The 23,009-nt window shown below is 39.3% G+C and overlaps 1 protein-coding gene across 1 annotated transcript in view; it reads right to left on the bottom strand.

Moving 5' to 3' along the window:
- The window catches only part of myom2a (myomesin 2a), a gene marked incomplete at its 5' end in the record, with an annotated part of 56,450 nt that overhangs the window by 27,801 nt on the left and 5,640 nt on the right, over positions 1-23,009 (bottom strand). The window contains 6 exons of the mRNA XM_084319441.1: positions 2,472-2,593; positions 2,787-2,961; positions 10,922-11,133; positions 13,512-13,653; positions 18,343-18,516; positions 19,692-19,856. Coding sequence (XP_084175567.1) covers positions 2,472-2,593; positions 2,787-2,961; positions 10,922-11,133; positions 13,512-13,653; positions 18,343-18,516; positions 19,692-19,856 — 990 coding nt within the window. The remainder of the gene's footprint in view (positions 1-2,471; positions 2,594-2,786; positions 2,962-10,921; positions 11,134-13,511; positions 13,654-18,342; positions 18,517-19,691; positions 19,857-23,009) is intronic.

Raw genomic sequence — 23,009 nt, 5'->3', positions numbered from 1 at the left:
TGTTACAACAGAGTGTGTTACCGTGTTACAACAGAGTGTGTTACAACAGTGTGTTACCGTGTTACAACAGAGTGTGTTACAACAGAGTGTGTTACAACAGAGTGTGTTACAACAGAGTGTGTTACCGTGTTACAACAGAGTGTGTTACAACAGAGTGTGTTACAACAGAGTGTGTTACAACAGAGTGTGTTACAACAGAGTGTGTCACAACAGAGTGTGTTACAACAGAGTGTGTTACAACAGAGTGTGTTACAACAGAGTGTGTTACAACAGAGTGTGTTACAACAGAGTGTGTTACAACAGAGTGTGTCACAACAGAGTGTGTTACAACAGAGTGTGTTACAACAGAGTGTGTTACCGTGTTACAACAGAGTGTGTTACAACAGAGTGTGTTACAACAGAGTGTGTTACAACAGAGTGTGTTACTGTGTTACAACAGAGTGTGTTACAACAGAGTGTGTTACAACACAGTGTGTTACCGTGCCGAGTTGAGGTCAATTCACTTTTAATTCACTCGTTCAATCATTCAGTAAAAGGGATTCGTGGATTTAACTACAAGTGAATTGACCCCAACTGCGGTGATTGACTAAAGACAATACTGTGAAAAAATACTGTGAAGAAAAATAACATTTGTGATTCATAGATACATTACTGTGTGGAGGAAGTGGGGATAGTGGGTGTGAGTCTGGTGGGAGAATCTCATTTAGTGATCATCTTCATTAACGCAAACAAGTGGATACATACCGTACTCCACAGCGCCCCCTGGAGGACGACAGAAGGAGCCGCACGCGGCGTTAGACAGAGGGGAACGTAAGCGGTGTGTTTGACAGCGTGGAGGATCGGGTTGGGTACCGTTCACATTCATTTGAACCGATTGATTGATTTGAACCTGTGAATCGATACCGGTACCCAACGGTACCTTCTTTCGGTACTTTTAGTCTCTAAAAAATGTAATCTACCTACCTCAGTTGTAAAAAAAAATTGTCCAAACTTCAAATTATTTATTATCATTATTATTTGTTTAGAACAATTTGTTAATATATAATATTGCAGCGAGCGTTGTCTGCATCTAGCTTTGTAAAGTGTAAACCGTGTTCGGCTTGCTTGTTGAATCAAGTCAAATCCTGGGTCAGCGTGAACGTACACTTCGTAGGTTTCGTTTCGCGGTAAACGAAACGTTGACATCATCGGAAACTATAATAATAATAAAATATATATATTTTTTTTTACCGTACCGAAATGTGGCACCGGTGGATCTCACGTGAATCGGCACTCGGTAGTACCGACGTTATTCGGTCAGTACCCTTAAAAGTAGGGATGTCCGATATTAGCGGCCGATATTGGCATTAAAATGTAATATCGGAAATAGGGCTGCAACTAATGACTATTTTGGTAGTCGACTAATCTGTCGATTATTTTTCCGATTAGTCGACTAATAGAAAAACAATTATATAAAAAAAAAAAAATGTTTGCACTACCTATCTTTGTGAAAGTGGCTTCTCAGCTCTGGTCCAGCTGAAGACAGAGCAGAGGAACAGATTGGACATTGAGCATGACCTCAGAGCTTTGAGACTCTTGTCAGGACCAAACAACATCCCCAGTTATCCCATTAGTTCCCCCAAACTTACTGTCGGTCTGTTATGTTAAGCTAAGAAGTCTTCAGCTGGCTGGACCAGAGCTGAGAAGCCACTTTCACAAAGATAGGTAGTGCAAAAACAAACAAAAAAAATATATATATATATATCATTTTTTTTAATATATTTTTTTTGATGACTAATCGACGCAACAATTCCTCGTCGATGATTTTTTTATAATCGTCGATTATGTCGACTAATCGTTGCAGCCCTAATCGGAAATGATCGGTATCGTTTAAAAAAAAAAGCCAATATCGAACATCCCTACTCAAAAGTACCAAAAGTCCACTATAGGGAGGGAATCCGGTACCCCTCCCCCTCCCTAGTGGAGGAGCGCTGCTGGCTGCCGCTGTACTCACCACGGGTGTAAAAAAGTACCCAGAAATGATACTTAAGTGAAAGTATGGGTACCGTCTCAAAATCTGACTCAAGTAAAAGTCAGAGTATCTGGCTAGAAACACACTTGAGTAAAGGTCAAAACGTTTCTACTTTTAAATGTACTCAAGTGCCAAAAAGTCAAAGTCAAAACTTGTTCTCTGACTGTCTGGTCGGGTTCATTTTCCATTGATGGGGATTCGATTGGCTGTTTTTAAATAAAGTGCGGCCGCAGGATTAATAATAACGTTAGCGTTAGTTCGGCCAGAGAAACGAATATACTAATTAAAATAGTTGGACCTGCAAGATTTGTACTTTGTACTTTGTAGGTCTGCATTTTAAAAGTATGTTTTTTTTTTCTCTGAAATGTAATTAAGTAAAAGTACAAATCCCCCCAAAACAGTACTTAAGTATTGTAACAAAGTACAATTACTCAAGTAATTTTCACCCCCTGGAACTCACCCAGGGCGGGCTCCACGGCGATGGGAGAGGACTCCTGGGACTCTTCGCTCAGGCCGAAGACGTTGACCGCCTGGACGCGGAACACGTAGGTCTCCCCAGGGACCAGGCCGTGGACCACGAACCTTATGAGAGAAACACAAAAAATAAATTGGACTTTATGGTGTTTTTGTTTTGTTCTTGACTTTACTGTGATGTTTCTTCTCGACTTGTTTAAAGAAGACGTGTCGTCCGGCCCCATGGGGGACGTTAACGTGTCGTCGGGCCTCACAGATACATCTGATTTGATTTGATTCGATTTGATTTGATTTGATTTACCTGCAGTGCTTGAAGGGCTTGTGGTTGCAGGGCACCCAGTCCTTGGAGCCCGCGGCGCGCGAGTCGATGTAGTAGCCCATCAGGTGGTTGGGGTGCTTGGGGGCGTCCCAGTGGACGAACACGGCAGACTTGCTGTTCCTGGAGGCCATCACCTTGCCGGGAGCCGACGGGACACCTTGGGGGGGGGGGGGGGGGGGGGGGCACCGGGAGGGAGACACACCGGTTCAGTGGTTCACGCCGGTTGTTAACGGGACTCAGATTCAGATTCAGATTCAAATTCAGATTTCAGATTTCTTTATTCACCATATTGTATATTATTATATACAAATGGAACGTGATTCGACATTACAGTGCATGATTTTTTTCACAAATAATAATAACATCAAAACGAAAGTCCAGCCCTAGCAGCTCGCCATAGTGTGGGGGGGGGGGTGGGGGGGGGCAGGGGGACACCTGACTCGTTTACCAGGCGAGCTGCTGAGGGGAAGAAACTATATAGTATGGAACCCCCCTCTCTCTCATAGGCTGGACCCCTATATAGTATGGAACCCCCCTCTCTCCCATAGGCTGGACCCCTATATAGTATGGAACCCCCCTCTCTCCCATAGGCTGGACCCCTATATAGTATGGAACCCCCCTCTCTCTCATAGGCTGGACCCCTATATAGTATGGAACCCCCCTCTCCCTCATAGGCTGAACCCCTATATAGTATGGAACCCCCCCCTCTCTCCCATAGGCTGGACCCCTATATAGTATGGAACCCCCCTCTCTCTCATAGGCTGAACCCCTATATAGTATGGAACGCCCCTCTCTCTCATAGGCTGAACCCCTATATAGTATGGAACGCCCCTCTCTCATAGGCTGAACCCCTATATAGTATGGAACCCCCCTTTCTCTCATAGGCTGGACCCCTATATAGTATGGAACCCCCCTCTCCCTCATAGGCTGGACCCCTATATAGTATGGAACCCCCCTCTCTCCCATAGGCTGAACCCCTATATAGTATGGAACCCCTAATTCAGATTCAGATTCCTTTAATAAGCCACATTGGTAATTGTTTCAGCGTTACAGAGTATGCATTTTTCCATACAACAGCAACAACAGACACAGGACAAAGACAGTGCAGTGCAGGATTAATCATTTGAATAAATATATTATATAAAGTGTCAAATAACGTGTTCCAGGTCAGTCCCAGTGCAATATTTTTGCCACTGTCATTGTTATTGTGCCAGTGTCACTTGGGGGCGGAGAAGGGGGGGGGGCCTGAGGCATTGATCAGGGGACTGAGGGGAATAATTATAGTGTACAATTATAGTGTAATTGTTAGTGCCCCCCCCCCCCCCCCCCCCCCCACCAGGAGAACCCACACAGTGCTGAGGGTTGAGCAGGGTGTGGCTCAGCTGTCATCATTAGTTCTTGTTTTTTTTAAACACAGAGCTGTGATTGGTGGCTGATGTGAGATCTGTGTGGTTACAGAGCTGTGATTGGTGGCTGATGTGAGATCTGTGTGGTTACAGAGCTGTGATTGGTGGCTGATGTGGGATCTGTGTGGTTACAGAGCTGTGATTGGTGGCTGATGTGAGATCTGTGTGGTTACAGAGCTGTGATTGGTGGCTGATCTGGGATCTGTGTCGTTACAGAGCTGTGATTGGTGGCTGATGCGAGATCTGTGTGGTTACAGAGCTGTGATTGGAGGCTGAGATCTGTGTGGTTACAGAGCTGTGATTGGTGGCTGAGATCTGTGTGGTTACAGAGAGAGGTTAATGATTATTATATATATAATATTAATTTGTACTGTACATACCAACAGGCCGCTCGCTGCCTGAAACACAACAGTAACAGTGTTTATTTCTCTCCACCAGTCCTGGTGCTGGACTTTAGTTTGCATATTTTTGTGATTATAGTGTGTGTGTGTGTGTGTGTGTGTGTGTGTGTGTGTGTGTGTGTGTGTGTGTGTGTGTGTGTGTGTGTGTGTGTGTGTGTGTGTGTGTGTGTGTGTGTGTGTGTGTGTGTGTGTGTGTGTGTGTGTGTGTGTGTGTGTGTGTGTGTGTGTGTGTGTGTGTGTGTGTGTGTGTGTGAGAGAGTTGTATGTATATATGTGTATATGAGTGTGTAGTATATATATATGTATATGAGTGTGTAGTATATATATATATATATGTGTATATGAGTGTGTAGTGTATATATATATATGTATATGAGTGTGTAGTATATATATATGTATATGAGTGTGTAGTATATATATATGTATATGAGTGTATATATATATATGTGTATATGAGTGTGTAGTATATATATGTGTATATGAGTGTATATATGTGTATATGAGTGTATATGTGTGTATATGAGTGTATATATGTGTATATGAGTGTGTATATGTGTATATGAGTGTATATATATATGTGTATATGAGTGTATATATGTGTATATGAGTGTATATGTGTATATGAGTGTGTATATGTGTATATGAGTGTATATGAGTGTGTATATGTGTATATGAGTGTATATATGTGTATATGAGTGTATATATGTGTATATATGTGTATATGAGTGTATATATGTGTATATGAGTGTATATATGTGTGTATGAGTGTGTATATGAGTGTATATATGTGTATATGAGTGTATATATGTGTGTATGAGTGTGTATATGAGTGTATATATGTGTATATGAGTGTGTATATGTGTATATGAGTGTATATATGTGTATATGAGTGTATATATGTGTATATGAGTGTATATATGTGTGTATATATGTGTATATGAGTGTATATATGTGTATATGAGTGTATATGAGTGTATATGAGTGTATATATGTGTATATGAGTGTATATATGTGTATATGAGTGTATATATGTGTGTATATATGTGTATATGAGTGTATATAATGTGTATATGAGTGTATATATGTGTATATGAGTGTGTATATGTGTATATGAGTGTATATATATGTATATGAGTGTATTATGTGTATATGAGTGTATATATATGTATATGAGTGTATTATGTGTATATGAGTGTATATATGTGTATATGAGTGTATATATGTGTATATGAGTGTATATGAGTGTATATGAGTGTATATATATGTGTATATGAGTGTATTATGTGTATATGAGTGTATATATGTGTATATGAGTGTGTATATGTGTATATGAGTGTATATATGTGTATATGAGTGTATATATGTGTATATGAGTGTATATATGTGTATATGAGTGTATATATATGTGTATATGAGTGTATATATGTGTATATGAGTGTGTATGAGTGTGTATATATGTGTATATGAGTGTATATATGTGTATATGAGTGTGTATGAGTGTGTATATGTGTATATGAGTGTATATATGTGTATATGAGTGTGTATATGTGTATATATGTGTGTATATGTGTATATGAGTGTGTATATATGTGTGTACTCCCTCTCACCCGCCTCCTCCACCACCCGGATGACAGCAGAGGGCTCAGAGGCTTCACTGGAGCCGTACACGTTGACTGAAAACACACGGAACTGGTACCTCTCCCCGTCTTGTAAATCGTACACGGGGTAGCGGGGAGCGTGCAGCGTGACCGCCGTGTTGATCCTGCGCCAGGCCCCGGTGCCCGCTAAGCACTATGGGAGAGGTGGGGGGTGGGGGGGGGGCGAGAGGTACAGCCGTCGACAACGACCTCATCATCAACACGAGAGGGCCGTGGAGTCAGGAGCTCACATTGTGTTTAGAGTATTGGGGCTAGGAGTGTGTTCGTACTGGTACTATAGAAGGGTAAGGAGGGCGTGAAACACACCCAGCAGCTCAGCTCTGGAGACAATCTTACAGTGAGGTGTGTCTCTCAGTGAGGTTTGTCCTATTATAGTTTTTCCTTACCTCCGCGTGGGGTATGTCTGGGAGTGTTGCATTTATTTTGCATTTATTTAAAAAAAAAAAAATTGGACTTTATGGTGTTTTTGTTTTGTTCTTGACTTATTGTGATGTTTCTTCTTGACTCGTTTAAAGAAGACGTGTCCGGCGTCTATTCTTATCCTAACGCATGTTTGCTTCCGCGTTCGCGTTTTGCGAATCTGATTGGCCACTGCCGTTTCTGGTGCGATCCGATTGGCCACTGACGTTTCTGGTCATGTGACATGTGCGCCCAATCGCGTGACGCGCCCATTTCCGCCTCGACCAGCAGCAAACTACCTAACGCCTAGTTCATCACTGGTTAAGCTTAGGCGACTCTTTCGAAGTTGGTTAAGGTTAGAGTTTGGAATCAGGGCAGGTGTTCTATCGCCCTGCTCTAAAGACAAACTCTAACCTTAACCAACTTCGAAAGAGTGGCCTAAGCTTAACCGGTGAAGAACTTGCCGTCACACGATTGGCGCGACCAGAAACGTCAGGGGCCAATCAGAGCGCAAGACGCGAACGCGGAAGCAAACATGCGTTGGGATAAGAATAGACGCGTCCGGCCCATGGGGAGTCGGGACATTAACGTGTGTTGTCGGGCCTTACAGATACATTTGATTTGATTTGATTTATGATATGACTGGGCGGCCTGAGGGGGGGGGGGGTCAGGGTGACACGCACCTTCTCGACGATGTACCACAGCGGGGCTGGGCCGCGGGTGCTGGGGGGCGTCCAGCTCAGGACCACGTACGCTTTGAGGAGCTCGGACGCGTGCACCTCTGTGGGCGCTGCGGGGGTTAACCCATCACCTGCTACAGCGGAAGTGAACGGCGTTGAGGCACAACACAGGAAGCTACAGCACAACTCTGAGACGGGGGGGGGGGTTGTTGGGTCCAGGAGGGACAGTGGTTCTCAAAGTGGGGGTCCGAGGAGGACCCTTAGGGGGGGGGGTTCCTTCCAGGGGGTCCCCAGAAGAAATGAGGAACATTTTTATTTTTCACAAATATTTTCTTCCCTAGAAGTTATTACCGTGAGAGAGTGTATAAGAATGAGTATTCTCCTGCTCTCTCCTCTGTTATCTCTCCACCTACTGTACTATAGACGGTTATGGAATTCTGGATTAAATCATATGTAACATAAAATAAGATAGAATTAGGGATGCTCGATATTGGCTTTTTTACCGATACCGATATTCCGATATTGTCCAACTCTTAATTTCGATACCGATACCGATACCGATATCAACCGATACCGATATATGCAGGGTTTCCCCCCAAAAAAACGGAATAATTTCAGGTAACTAATAATTTCACTGGATGCATTCAAAAGGCTTTCTAAATGTAAGCATTATCTGTGCAAAATATGACAATTAAAAAAGTAAAAATTAACATTACATATCTCTTGTTGTTGAATTAAACCAAAATGCATACTTTTGACAATAAATAAAATAAGAATTGGTTCTTACTTGCTTGCCTGGGTAAATAAAGGTTAAAAAAAAAAAAAAAAAAAAATGTTTACCGATACCGATATTTTCCGATATCACATTTTACTGCCGATATCGGCCGATAATATCGGTCGGCCGATAATATCGGACATCCCTAGATAGAATCTTATCAAACAGGGGTCCCTGGTCAATTACATATCAATTTGGGGGTCCTTGACACAAACAAGTTTGAGAACCACTGGATTAGGAATTAGGAAAGATCCAGGGTACCGGCTACATTGATCCGTGGTTGTGTCTGACTTTTGCTTTTAATAATCTGTCAACGAGAGGAGTATCCCGATTATTGGACAGGGCTGACGATGATGAGTCCGTCTGGATTCGTGTCCGTTTCCACGAACGCTACACAATTACGTTAGTTCCTATAATTCAAACAACACAAACCAACCGACTGACGCCGATACCTTCTGCCCCGTTTTATCTCAGTTTTCCTGATGGATCAGCGTAGCTCGGGCTCCTTCTGGTCAGGTCTGGTATTACAGGAGGAGGTAAGTCTAGGGCTGTTTCATGTTAGCGTTAAAGGAACACGCCAACATTATGGGAAATACACGAAAAGACACTGATTATTAGGGCTGTACCGAATGTCACTTTTTAGTATTTTTTTTAACAACTTTCTTTAATGAATATAACTCGTCAGTTTCGTCAACATAAATAATCCAATGAGGGCACGGTTGGCACGAAAGTGATGGTGACGTCTTGATGGACTGCCGAGCGCCAAGCGGATGCAGATAGGCTACATCATTTATGATAAATGTTTTATTAAAAAATGTATGACGAGTCATATACTATAATAGTATAATACTATAATATTAGTGTAGCCTAATCTGTATCTGCAACTGTGAAGAAAAACTCCATTGGTTTAAACAGAATGAATAGACACATAATACAATATATATATATATATATATATATATATATATATATATATATATATATATATATATATATAAATCAAATGTTGATTTAGAATTCGAATGTCAACATTATGAACGAAGCTTCGAAGCTTCGAACTATTCGGTACAGCCCTAGTTAAGTCTGAGCGTTACGGGAGGAGTTAGCGTGACGGTAATACTCCACACGCGGTGCAGGTCATTGAGCTGTTTCATGTTAGCGTTAAAAGAACACGCCGACGTTATGGGAAACACGCTAACCGTCTTCTCCAGAGTCAGACAGGAAGATAGAAACCAATCTCCTCTCTGTGTGTTCAGCAGCTAAGCTATCCGGTTGCAAGCTAGCCTAGCTTAGCACAAATTAATAGAAGTGGATACAGACCAGCTAGCCTAGCTTAAAACTCTGGGAGAGGTAGTCACTTAAATCTTTTATTAATTTGTGCTAAGCTAGGCTAGCTTGCAGCCGGATAGCTTTCTACTGAACGCACGGAGAGGAAACTGGTATCTATCTTCTCGTCTGACTCTGGAGAAGTCTGTACGACGTGTATTTCCCATAATGTTGGTGTGTTCCTTTAACACACCTATAAGTTAGGCCGATATGTAAAGAGTTAAAGCAGATGATTTATTAGATTGAATATTATAATATTTAAAAGAAAAACTGAATCATGTGTTTTTGTCATGTCGAGTTTTCACATCTTTGTTCTCATAGATATGATATATGATCATATGATAGACGGTTTCAATGTTTCAGAACAATAACATAACATTGTGAGCAGCTTCCTCTGGGAAACTGCCGATGCCACGGAGGAGGCTGTGAATGAAATCAGTGCTAATAGACCCTGGAGTTTGAACAGTAGACGATATCGGGTTATATACCTTCTTAATACAATTGTGTTGCTAGGGGAACAGTTTAAAGTAAAGTGATGGCACGTTTTACGGCATGTATCGGATCGGGAAATACTTCCTGTTTTTCCGATATCCGATCCCCGTGAATTTGGCCAGTATCGGATCGGTGCCATCCCTATAGATAACATTTGTATGTAGAGTAATCATAAAAATAAAATACAAATAAATGTAATTTATGATAATGATAATGACAATGACAATGAATTTATCATTGAAGTTTTTGTTGGTGGATCCAAAATAATGTTGTTGTTTAGACATGTATCCCCTCCCTACTTCCCCTCTCCCCCACGTTGAATGCACCCGATTGGATGAATGACACTGAGAATGTTAACGTTTGACGTTTGAAACGGTATGTGTCGTCGACTCTAGAGACGGCTGCAAAGTTGCTCCTTTACTTTACTTTAAAACATTTCACCCAATAAACGGATGTTCGGGGCCTGAGTTTGGACCTTCGTGTCACTCGACAGCTCAGCTATTTTAAATGTCGTGGAACTGGACGCTCGATTACAACGATGCTGTTGCCTATAGCGACTGAAAACGAATAAGGGGAAAAAGGTGAAAAGGTGGTTTTCCCCCTTATTACAAAATAATCTACTTTGATGAAATCCAACAAGCCTGGGTGAGATAATAATGATGAGGATGATGATGATGATCAGGAGGAGGATGATGATGATAAGAAATGTTACATTAGTGTGGTTTCTGGGATCACAAGGTTAACCGGTGTTTAGAGGAGACCTGACTGGGTGTAAAAAAGGGAGGGTCCCAGTCATCACACACAGCATACTACCTTCCAGATCCTCATCCTTGATCACTATGTCATATTTGCCTTCGATCTTAATCACTGTCACAGAGAAGAACAACAACAACAACAACAACAACAACAACAACAACAGACAAGGTTAGCGAACGTGGTGAAGTACGTCAGGGTGTTTTTTGCGCGTTTCCTTCGGTTACCTTCCGCTGTACCTTGCAGCCTCTCGCTCTCTGCGGAGTCCAGGGCGACCACCTCGTCGGACTGGCGCGAGGCCCTGCCGATGCCCACGCTGTTGACGGCGCGGACGCGGAAGTGGTAGAAGCGGCCGACCTTCAGGCCGCTCACCGGGTACTTGCAGACGTTGACGGGGGCGTCGTTGCACTGGACCCAGGCGGCGCTGCCGGACTCGCGCCTGCGTGCCAGAGGAGTTTTGATTAGGGATGATCGATATTAATAATAATAATAATAATTAGGGATGTCCGATATTATCGGCCGATATCGGCATTAAAATGTGATATCGTAAAATATCGGTATTGGTTTTCAAAAAAATTTAAAATATTTTTTATTTTATTTTTTACATTTCTATAACCTTTATTTACCCAGGCAAGCAAGTAAGAACACATTCTGATTTTATTTATTGTCAAAAGTATGCATAATGTGTTAATTCCACAACAAGAGATATGTAATGTTAATTACCTGAAATTATTCCGTTTTTTGGGGGCGGGAACCCTGCATATATCGGTATCGGTTGATATCGGTTGATATCGGTATCGGAAATTAAGAGTTGGACAATATCGGTATATCGGTATCGGTAAAAAAGCCAATATCGAGCATCCCTAATAATTATAATATCTTAAATTTATATAGCGCCTTTCGGGAGACCCAAGGCGCTTAACAGGAGGGGGCAGCTGAGGGAAGGGGAACAGGGAACAACGTAACAACAACAAAATAATAATCAAAAGGAAAGAAAGAAAGAAAACGAAAAAAAGGTAAATCAGACAGAGTCGTTTACACATTTGGTGAAGAGGTGGGTTTTGAGTTGGGATTTGAAGGAGTGCAGGGATGTAGCATATTGGCTTTTTTTACCCGATATCCGATATACCGATATTGTCCAACTCTTAATTTCCGATACCGATATCAACCGATACCGATATATGCAGGGTCCCCCCCTCCCCCCCCCCCCCCAAAAAAACTGAATCATTTCAGGTCATTAACATTACATATCTCTCTTGTCATGGAATTAACACAACATTATGCATATTTTTGACAATAAATAAAATGAGAATTTGTTCTTACTTGCTTGCCTGGGTAAATAAAGTTTTATTATATTTTTAAACCGATACCGATCATTTCCGATATTACATTTTAATGCCAATATCGGCCGATAATATCGGTAGGCCGCTAATATCGGACATCTCTAGTTTTGATTGATTGATTGAACATTTTATTAACAGATTGCAGAATGGGTACAATACAGTACGGCTCAATACACACAATTGTTACGGGGATGCAGACCAGAGAAAGACTTTCGTCTTGTTTACATCAGGGTCCCCCCCATTTTCAGAATCTATGACATACACGACATACAGATATACAGTACTGTTTATAGACAGCGTTTCTAAAAGAGAATATATACATTTGAGGGGGAGGAAACTGTACATTGGAGGGGGTTGGGTGGGGGGGGGGGGGGGTTGAAAGGAGCACAGGAAGTGATGTCGTCAGCCGAGGCTGTCCTCGTCTAAGAGGGCTCCTAGTCCACAGGTCTCAGGACGTTTGTTGATTTCGTCGACAGATCTGTAAAAATGTTGTTTCCTACATGCTGTAATGCAGAAGGACCTCTTTGGATCTAGCGCAAGAGTTACAAGAGATGTGCTTATAATTTTAAATATAGTGTTTACCAGAGATTAACATATCATTTTAAATATAGTGCTTATCATTTTAAATCTAGTGTTTACCAGAGATGTGTTTATCATTTTAAATCTAGTGTTTACAAGAGATGTGCTTATCATTTTAAATCTAGTGTTTACCAGAGATTAACATATCATTTTAAATATAGTGCTTATCATTTTAAATCTAGTGTTTACCAGAGATGTGTTTATCATTTTAAATCTAGTGTTTACCAGAGATGTGCTTATCATTTTAAATCTAGTGTTTACCAGAGATGTGCTTATCATTTTAAATCTAGTGTTTACCAGAGATGTGCATATCATTTTAAATCTAGTGTTTACCAGAGATGTGTTTATCATTTTAAATCTAGTGTTTACCAGAGATGTGCTTATCATTTTAAATATAGAGATGAGCCGTATGCCGCCATTGATTTTTTTATTTTATTTTTTTATTATTATCTTTTTCCCCCTCCTTCTTTTTCCGATTTTTCTCCCATCCCACTGTTAGTCGTTATGCCAATTCCCAACCCCCTTCCTGGTTGTCGGGCACTCCCCCCTACTATTGGTCCGGGAGGCCGGAGACTGTCACATGCTTTCCTCCGACGCATGTGCAGCCAGCCGGCAGCCAGCCTGGCCGCGCAGGTTCTCAAAGGGAGAGTGTAACGTGTGGAAGGTCACACTACCTCTCTCCAGATCCTACCCTTCGCTGAGCAGGCGCTCCGACCGAACTGTAGGGGTCGCTGTCCACAACGCCCAGGACCCACCCACGGCTCCCCTCCCCCTAACTCAGCCAAACGAGTTAGTATAGCGATCGGCCCGAGCCAAGGCAATGCTGACTCTCCGGGCCGCCATTGATTGATAGAATGTCTCGAGTGTTTTCAAGGGGTGGACCACTGGAATTGACCTGTCCACAAAGTATCCAGCGATGTGCGCCTCGTTGGTGGTGTTGGGAGGCTTCCAGGCGACCAGGACGTAGTCCTTGTGGAGGTCATAAGCCTTGACGCTCATTGGTGCACCAGGTGCTCCGGCCACAGAGGGGGCAGCGTCTAGAGCCAGAGAGGAAGAGAACAGGGTCAGAACAAGGTCCGAACATGGTGACAACATGGTGAGAACAAGGTGACAACATGGTGAGAACATGGTGAGAACAAGGCATCTTATCTCATCAAGGGGATAATAAAGTTTAGCATCTTATCTCATCAAGGGGATAATGAAGTTTAGTATCTTATCAAGGGGATAATGAAGTTTAGTATCTTATCTTATCAAGGTGATAATGACGTTTAATATCTTATCATATCAAGGGGATAATGAAGTTTAGTATATTATCTTATCAAGGGGATAATGAAGTTTAGTATCTTATCATATCAAGGGGATAATGACGTTTAATATCTTATCTTATCAAGGGTATAATGAAGTTTAGTATCTTATCTTATCAAGGGGATAATGACGTTTAGTATCTTATCATATCAAGGGGATAATGACATTTAATATCTTATCTCATCAAGGGGATAATAAAGTTTAGCATCTTATCTCATCAAGGGGATAATGAAGTTTAGTATCTTATCTCATCAAGGGGATAATGAAGTTTAGTATCTTATCAAGGGGATAATGAAGTTTAGTATCTTATCTTATCAAGGGGATAATGACGTTTAATATCTTATCATATCAAGGGGATAATGAAGTTTAGTATATTATCTTATCAAGGGGATAATGAAGTTTAGTATCTTATCTCATCAAGGGGATAATGACGTTTAATATCTTATCTTATCAAGGTTATAATGAAGTTTAGTATCTTATCTTATCAAGGGGATAATGACGTTTAATATCTTATCATATCAAGGGGATAATGAAGTTTAGCATCTTATCTTATCAAGGGGATAATGAAGTTTATGAGCTTATCTTATCAAGGGGATAATGAAGTGTATGAGCTTATCTTATCAAGGGGATAATGAAGTTTAGTATCTTATCTTATCAAGGGGATAATGAAGTGTATGAGCTTATCTTATCAAGGGGATAATGAAGTTTAGTATCTTATCTTATCAAGGGGATAATGAAGTTTAGTATCTTATCTCATCAAGGGGATAATGAAGTTTAGTATCTTATCTCATCAAGGGGATAATGAAGTTTAGCATCTTATCTCATCAAGGGGATAATGAAGTTTAGTATCTTATCAAGGGGATAATGAAGTTTAGTATCTTATCTTATCAAGGTGATAATGACGTTTAATATCTTATCATATCAAGGGGATAATGAAGTTTAGTATATTATCTTATCAAGGGGATAATGAAGTTTAGTATCTTATCATATCAAGGGGATAATGACGTTTAATATCTTATCTTATCAAGGGTATAATGAAGTTTAGTATCTTATCTTATCAAGGGGATAATGACGTTTAGTATCTTATCATATCAAGGGGATAATGACGTTTAATATCTTATCTCATCAAGGGGATAATAAAGTTTAGCATCTTATCTCATCAAGGGGATAATGAAGTTTAGTATCTTATCTCATCAAGGGGATAATGAAGTTTAGTATCTTATCAAGGGGATAATGAAGTTTAGTATCTTATCTTATCAAGGGGATAATGACGTTTAATATCTTATCATATCAAGGGGATAATGAAGTTTAGTATATTATCTTATCAAGGGGATAATGAAGTTTAGTATCTTATCTCATCAAGGGGATAATGACGTTTAATATCTTATCTTATCAAGGTTATAATGAAGTTTAGTATCTTATCTTATCAAGGGGATAATGACGTTTAATATCTTATCATATCAAGGGGATAATGAAGTTTAGCATCTTATCTTATCAAGGGGATAATGAAGTTTATGAGCTTATCTTATCAAGGGGATAATGAAGTGTATGAGCTTATCTTATCAAGGGGATAATGAAGTTTAGTATCTTATCTTATCAAGGGGATAATGAAGTGTATGAGCTTATCTTATCAAGGGGATAATGAAGTTTAGTATCTTATCTTATCAAGGGGATAATGAAGTTTAGTATCTTATCTCATCAAGGGGATAATGAAGTTTAGTATCTTATCTCATCAAGGGGATAATGAAGTTTAGCATCTTATCTTATCAAGGGGATAATGAAGTTTAATATCTTATAGGGGATAATGAAGTTTAGTATCTCATCATATCAAGGGGATAATGACGTTTAATATCTTATCTTATCAAGGGGATAATGAAGTTTAGTATCTTATCTTATCAAGGGGATAATGACGTTTAATATCTTATCTTATCAAGGGGATAATGAAGTTTAGTATATTATCTTATCAAGGGGATAATGAAGTTTAATATCTTATCTTATCAAGGGGATAATGAAGTTTAGTATCTTATCATATCAAGGGGATAATGACATTTAATATCTTATCTTATCAAGGGGATAATGATGTTTAGTATCTTATCTTATCAAGGGGATAATGAAGTTTAGTATCTTATCTTATCAAGGGGATAATAAAGTTTAATATCTTATCTTATCAAGGGGATAATGAAGTTTAGTATCTTATCTTATCAAGGGGATAATGAAGTTTAGTATCTTATCATATCAAGGGGATAATGAAGTTTAGTATATTATCTTATCAAGGGGATAATGAAGTTTAGGAGCTTATCTCATCAAGGGGATAATGAAGTTTAGTATCTTATCAAGGGGATAATGAAGTTTAGTATCTTATCTTATCAAGGGGATAATGAAGTTTAGTATCTTATCTTATCAAGGGGATAATGAAGTTTAGTATCTTATCATACAAGTTGATAATGAAGTTTAGTATCTTATCAAGGGGATAATGAAGTTTAGTATCTTATCTTATCAAGGTGATAATGACGTTTAATATCTTATCATATCAAGGGGATAATGAAGTTTAGTATATTATCTTATCAAGGGGATAATGAAGTTTAGTATCTTATCATATCAAGGGGATAATGACGTTTAATATCTTATCTTATCAAGGGTACAATGAAGTTTAGTATCTTATCTTATCAAGGGGATAATGACGTTTAGTATCTTATCATATCAAGGGGATAATGACGTTTAATATCTTATCTCATCAAGGGGATAATAAAGTTTAGCATCTTATCTCATCAAGGGGATAATGAAGTTTAGTATCTTATCTCATCAAGGGGATAATGAAGTTTAGTATCTTATCAAGGGGATAATGAAGTTTAGTATCTTATCTTATCAAGGGGATAATGACGTTTAATATCTTATCATATCAAGGGGATAATGAAGTTTAGTATATTATCTTATCAAGGGGATAATGAAGTTTAGTATCTTATCTCATCAAGGGGATAATGACGTTTAATATCTTATCTTATCAAGGTTATAATGAAGTTTAGTATCTTATCTTATCAAGGGGATAATGACGTTTAATATCTTATCATATCAAGGGGATAATGAAGTCTAGCATCTTATCTTATCAAGGGGATAATGAAGTTTATGAGCTTATCTTATCAAGGGGATAATGAAGTGTATGAGCTTATCTTATCAAGGGGATAATGAAGTTTAGTATCTTATCTTATCAAGGGGATAATGAAGTTTAGTATCTTATCTCATCAAGGGGATAATGAAGTTTAGTATCTTATCTCATCAAGGGGATAATGAAGTTTAGCATCTTATCTTATCAAGGGGATAATGAAGTTTAATATCTTATAGGGGATAATGAAGTTTAGTATCTCATCATATCAAGGGGATAATGACGTTTAATATCTTATCTTATCAAGGGGATAATGAAGTTTAGTATCTTATCTTATCAAGGGGATAATGACGTTTAATATCTTATCTTATCAAGGGGATAATGAAGTTTAGTATATTATCTTATCAAGGGGATAATGAAGTTTAATATCTTATCTTATCAATGGGATAATGAAGTTTAGTATCTTATCATATCAAGGGGATAATGACGTTTAATATCTTATCTTATCAAGGGGATAATGACGTTTAGTATCTTATCTTATCAAGGGGATAATGAAGTTTAGTATCTTATCTTATCAAGGGGATAATAAAGTTTAATATCTTATCTTATCAAGGGGATAATGAAGTTTAGTATCTTATCTTATCAAGGGGATAATGAAGTTTAGTATCTTATCATATCAAGGGGATAATGAAGTTTAGTATATTATCTTATCAAGGGGATAATGAAGTTTAGGAGCTTATCTCATCAAGGGGATAATGAAGTTTAGTATCTTATCAAGGGGATAATGAAGTTTAGTATCTTATCTTATCAAGGGGATAATGAAGTTTAGTATCTTATCTTATCAAGGGGATAATGAAGTTTAGTATCTTATCATACAAGTGGATAATGAAGTTTAGTATCTTATCAAGGGGATAATGAAGTTTAATATCTTATCTTATCAAGGGGATAATGAAGTTTAGTATCTTATCTTATCAAGGGGATAATGAAGTTTAGTATCTTATCTTATCAAGGGGATAATGAAGTTTAATATCTTATCTTATCAAGGGGATAATGAAGTTTAGTATCTTATCTCATCAAGGGGATAATGAAGTTTAGTATCTTATCATATCAAGGGGATAATGAAGTTTAGTATCTTATCTTATCAAGGGGATAATGAAGTTTAGTATCTTATCTTATAAGGGGATAATATCTTATCTTATCAAGGGGATAATGAAGTTTAGTATCTTATCATATAAGGGGATAATGAAGTTTAGTATCTTATCTTATCAAGGGGATAATGAAGTTTAGTATCTTATCATATAAGTGGATAATGAACTTTGACCTTTGACAAACAGGTAGGCGCTGTGATCGGTGGTGCCGTCCTTGGTCCACAGGCGGAGGGTGTAGAGGCCCTCGTCGTCCTTGGCCAGGTGGGGCAGAGTGAGGCGGGCAGCACCTCCGCCCACTGCCATCTCTCTCTCTCTCCCTGCCAGCTTGCATGCCTTCAGGAGCTTATCTAACGACACAAGAGCAAGACATGCTCAGTAATGATACTAAAATATAATGAAATCAGCCTATAATAATATTAAAACATAATGAAATCAACCTATAATAATATTAAAACATAATGAAATCAACCTACAATAATAACAGACAGGAGCTTGAACCATTGACTTTGCATTAGTCAGTGTCTACAGCAGGTTAACCCTTTACTACCACACTACAGAAGGTTAACCCTTTACTACCACACTACAGAAGGTTAACCCTTTACTACCACACTACAGAAGGTTAACCCTTTACTACCACACTACAGAAGGTTAACCCTTTCACTACCACACTACAGAAGGTTAACCATTTCACTACCACACTACAGAAGGTTAACCCTTTCACTACCACACTACAGAAGGTTAACCCTTTACTATCACACTACAGAAGGTTAACCCTTTACTACCACACTACAGAAGGTTAACCCTTTACTACCACACTACAGAAGGTTAACCCTTTCACTACCACACTACAGAAGGTTAACCCTTTCACTACCACACTACAGAAGGTTAACCCTTTACTATCACACTACAGAAGGTTAACCCTTTACTACCACACTACAGAAGGTTAACCCTTTACTACCACACTACAGAAGGTTAACCCTTTACTACCACACTACAGAAGGTTAACCCTTTACTATCACACTACAGAAGGTTAACCCTTTACTACCACACTACAGAAGGTTAACCCTTTACTACCACACTACAGAAGGTTAACCCTTTACTACCACACTACAGAAGGTTAACCCTTTCACTACCACACAACAAAGGGTTAGCCCTTTCACTACCACACTACAGAAGGTTAACCCTTTACTATCACACTACATAAGGTTAACCCTTTCACTACCACACAACAAAGGGTTAGCCCTTTCACTACCACACTACATAAGGTTAACCCTGTCACTACCACACAACAAAGGGTTAGCCCTTTCACTATCACACTACAGAAGGTTAACCCTTTCACTACCACACTACAGAAGGTTAACCCTTTACTATCAAGGTACAAACCGTCTGTAGTGTGATAGTAAAGGGTTAACCTTCTGTAGCGCGGCGGTGAAAGGGTTAAGCGTGCCACCGCCACCTGGCGTCTCGGCGGTCCGAGCTCACGCCCGCCCGCACGGCGCCTCCGGCCGGTGATGTGTCTCACCGTCTCTGTACCACTCGGCCACGGGCAGCAGGTTGGGCAGGTCGGGCACCACCACCATGGTGCAGAGCAGGCTGACGGAGCCGCCCTCCACGCCGAAGGTCACGCCGAAGCGCTCCAGCAGGGTGATGTCCAGCTTGCTGGGGTGGATGTCGGTCAGGTGGGGCACTGGGGAGAGGACCACAGCAACACACGTGGTTATTATCAGTCAGGTGGGGCACTGGGGAGAGGACCACAGCAACACACGTGGTTATTATCAGTCAGGTGGGGCACTGGGGAGGACCACAGCAACACACGTGGTTATTATCAGTCAGGTGGGGCACTGGGGAGAGGACCACAGCAACACACGTGGTTATTATCAGTCAGGTGGGGCACTGGGGAGGACCACAGCAACACACGTGGTTATTATCAGTCAGGTGGGGCACTGGGGAGGACCACAGCAACACACGTGGTTATTATCAGTCAGGTGGGGCACTGGGGAGGACCACAGCAACACACGTGGTTATTATCAGTCAGGTGGGGCACTGGGGAGGACCACAGCAACACACGTGGTTATTATCAGTCAGGTGGGGCACAGGGGAGGACCACAGCAACATAACACGTGGTTATTATCAGTCAGGTGGGGCACTGGGGAGGACCACAGCAACACACGTGGTTATTATCAGTCAGGTGGGGCACAGGGGAGGACCACAGCAACACACGTGGTTATTATCAGTCAGGTGGGGCACTGGGGAGGACCACAGCAACACAACACGTGGTTATTATCAGTCAGGTGGGGCACTGGGGAGGACCACAGCAACACAACACGTGGTTATTATCGTGAAGGAGACATGAACGTGATTTAAATAAACACGCTTCGAATACGTCCGATTTAGATAAACGTGTTTTAAATAAACGTGCTTTAAATAAGCATGCTTTAAATAAATATGATTTAAATAAATATGATTTAAATAAACATGCTCTAAAAAAATATGATTTAAATAAATATGATTTAAATAAATATGATTTAAATAAACATGCTTTAAATAAACATTATTTAAATAAACGTGCTTTAAATAAACATGATTTAAATAAACATGCTTTAAATAAACATGATTTAAATAAACATGCTTTAAATAAACATGCTTTAAATAAACATGATTTAAATAAACATGCTTTAAACATGATTTAAAAGCTTTAAATAAACATGCTTTATGATTTAAATAAACATGATTTAAATAAACATGATTTAAAAGCTTTAAATAAACATGCTTTAAATAAACATGATTTAAATAAACATGCTTTAAATAAACATGCTTTAAATAAACATGATTTAAATCAACATGATTTAAAAGCTTTAAATAAACATGATTTAAATAAACATGATTTAGATAAACATGCTTTAAATAAACATGATTTAAATAAACATGATTTAAATAAACATGATTTAAATAAACATGATTTAAAAGCTTTAAATAAACATGATTTAAAAGCTTTAAATAAACATGATTTAAATAAACATGATTTAGATAAACATGCTTTAAATAAACATGATTTAAATAAACATGATTTAAATAAACATGATTTAAAAGCTTTAAATAAACATGCTTTAAATAAACATGATTTAAATAAACATGATTTAAATAAACATGCTTTAAATAAACATGATTTAAAAGCTTTAAATAAACATGCTTTAAATAAACATGATTTAAATAAACATGATTTAAAAGCTTTAAATAAACATGCTTTAAATCAACATGATTTAAATAAACACGATTTAAATAAACATGATTTAAATAAACATGATTTAAATAAACATGATTTAAAACATGCTTTAAATCAACATGATTTAAATAAACATGATTTAAATAAACATGATTTAAATAAACATGATTTAAAACATGCTTTAAATAAACATGATTTAAATAAACATGCTTTAAATAAACATGATTTAAATAAACATGATTTAAATAAACATGCTTTAAATAAACATGATTTAAAACATGCTTTAAATAAACATGATTTAAATAAACATGCTTTAAAACAGGCCTTCAACTTCTGTCTCTTAAAACTGCACGAATAATGTTCAAAGCTAAATAATGTAATGTTTCCCGATTGTATCCAGAGGTTGTTTCAAACTAGAGAGCCGGTATGAATTGAGGGGAGTTTGTATGTAAAAGAAATAAACTAGAGTGTAGACAAACGTACAATGGGGTCAACTTGTGGAACAGTTGTGAAAATGTATAAAAATGTGTAATACACTTTGCAAATATATAGATATTCTTTAAAATAAGTTGGTAAACAAATATACATCTGTAAGTGAGTCCATGTGTACGTTAAGATATATTTGGACAAATTAAATTTCCCAAAATACCACTTACAGCACCTTAATTTCTGTGTAATTTACCAGTGGTTTCAAATATGAAAGAAAAAGGTACGACATGATCGATTCTTATAGGTACGGATGACTTCCCATTCAAAGAGATACCGCTGCGACAGAATACATTCAATATCTAAAAAAACCGACTAAGCTAATCTATCCTTAATACATTCTGTGCGTGTATATAACCTTAGTTATCCTCACATTTTCATAACCACTGTCAATTTTTTTTTTTTTAATCCTCTCTTTCTCCGATTTTTCTCTGTTTTTCTCCCCGTCCCAATTTAGTCGTTGTGCCAATTCCCCCCCTCCCCTGCCTGGATGTTGTGCGCATGTTCTCCTACTGGTCGGTACAAGGGAACCCTGAAGTATCCGCACGCTTCCTCCGACACGCGCGGCGACAGCCAGTGACTCTTTTTTCACCTGGCAGCGAGGACTCTCATTGGTGAAGCGTAACGCGTGGGAGGTCACGCTGCCTTCCTCAAGTCCTGCCTCTGCTGAGCAAGCGCCCTGACCTGACCTGTAGGCGTCGCTGTCCACAACGCCAGATTCCCACCCATGACTTCCCTCCCCCTAACTCAGCCAAACGAGCCTCTTGCATTGGTGACAAGCGCAATCTCCGCTACGCCACCTGACCGCCCACCACTGTCAAATCTGACTCTCTTCAGTTTTTTTTATCAAAGTAATCATTCATTTCTGACAAGGAAAAACTTCACTACTACACTTGGCCTTATAGCGGGGCGGTAATTGCCGTTAAGAGCTGGCGGTCAGCCTCGTTTCCACCCTCTTCCTGGCTCAGACTCAGGACAACAGCCTCTCGTAATAGTTTCCAACGCTTATCAGACCCACTTAGACAGTTATTTGTAGCCTCTGGTCTCTCGAGTGGCGGCGGCCATGTCTGGGCAGGACCTGACAGGGAAGAGAACGACTCCTGCTGCCACACCAGCTGACGTCTCTCTTCA

The sequence above is a fragment of the Notolepis coatsorum genome (assembly GCF_963971535.1).
Source record: "Notolepis coatsorum genome assembly, chromosome: 7".
NCBI classification, from domain to species: domain Eukaryota; kingdom Metazoa; phylum Chordata; class Actinopteri; order Aulopiformes; family Paralepididae; genus Notolepis; species Notolepis coatsorum.
This window is presented reverse-complemented; position numbering and strand designations above follow the sequence as displayed.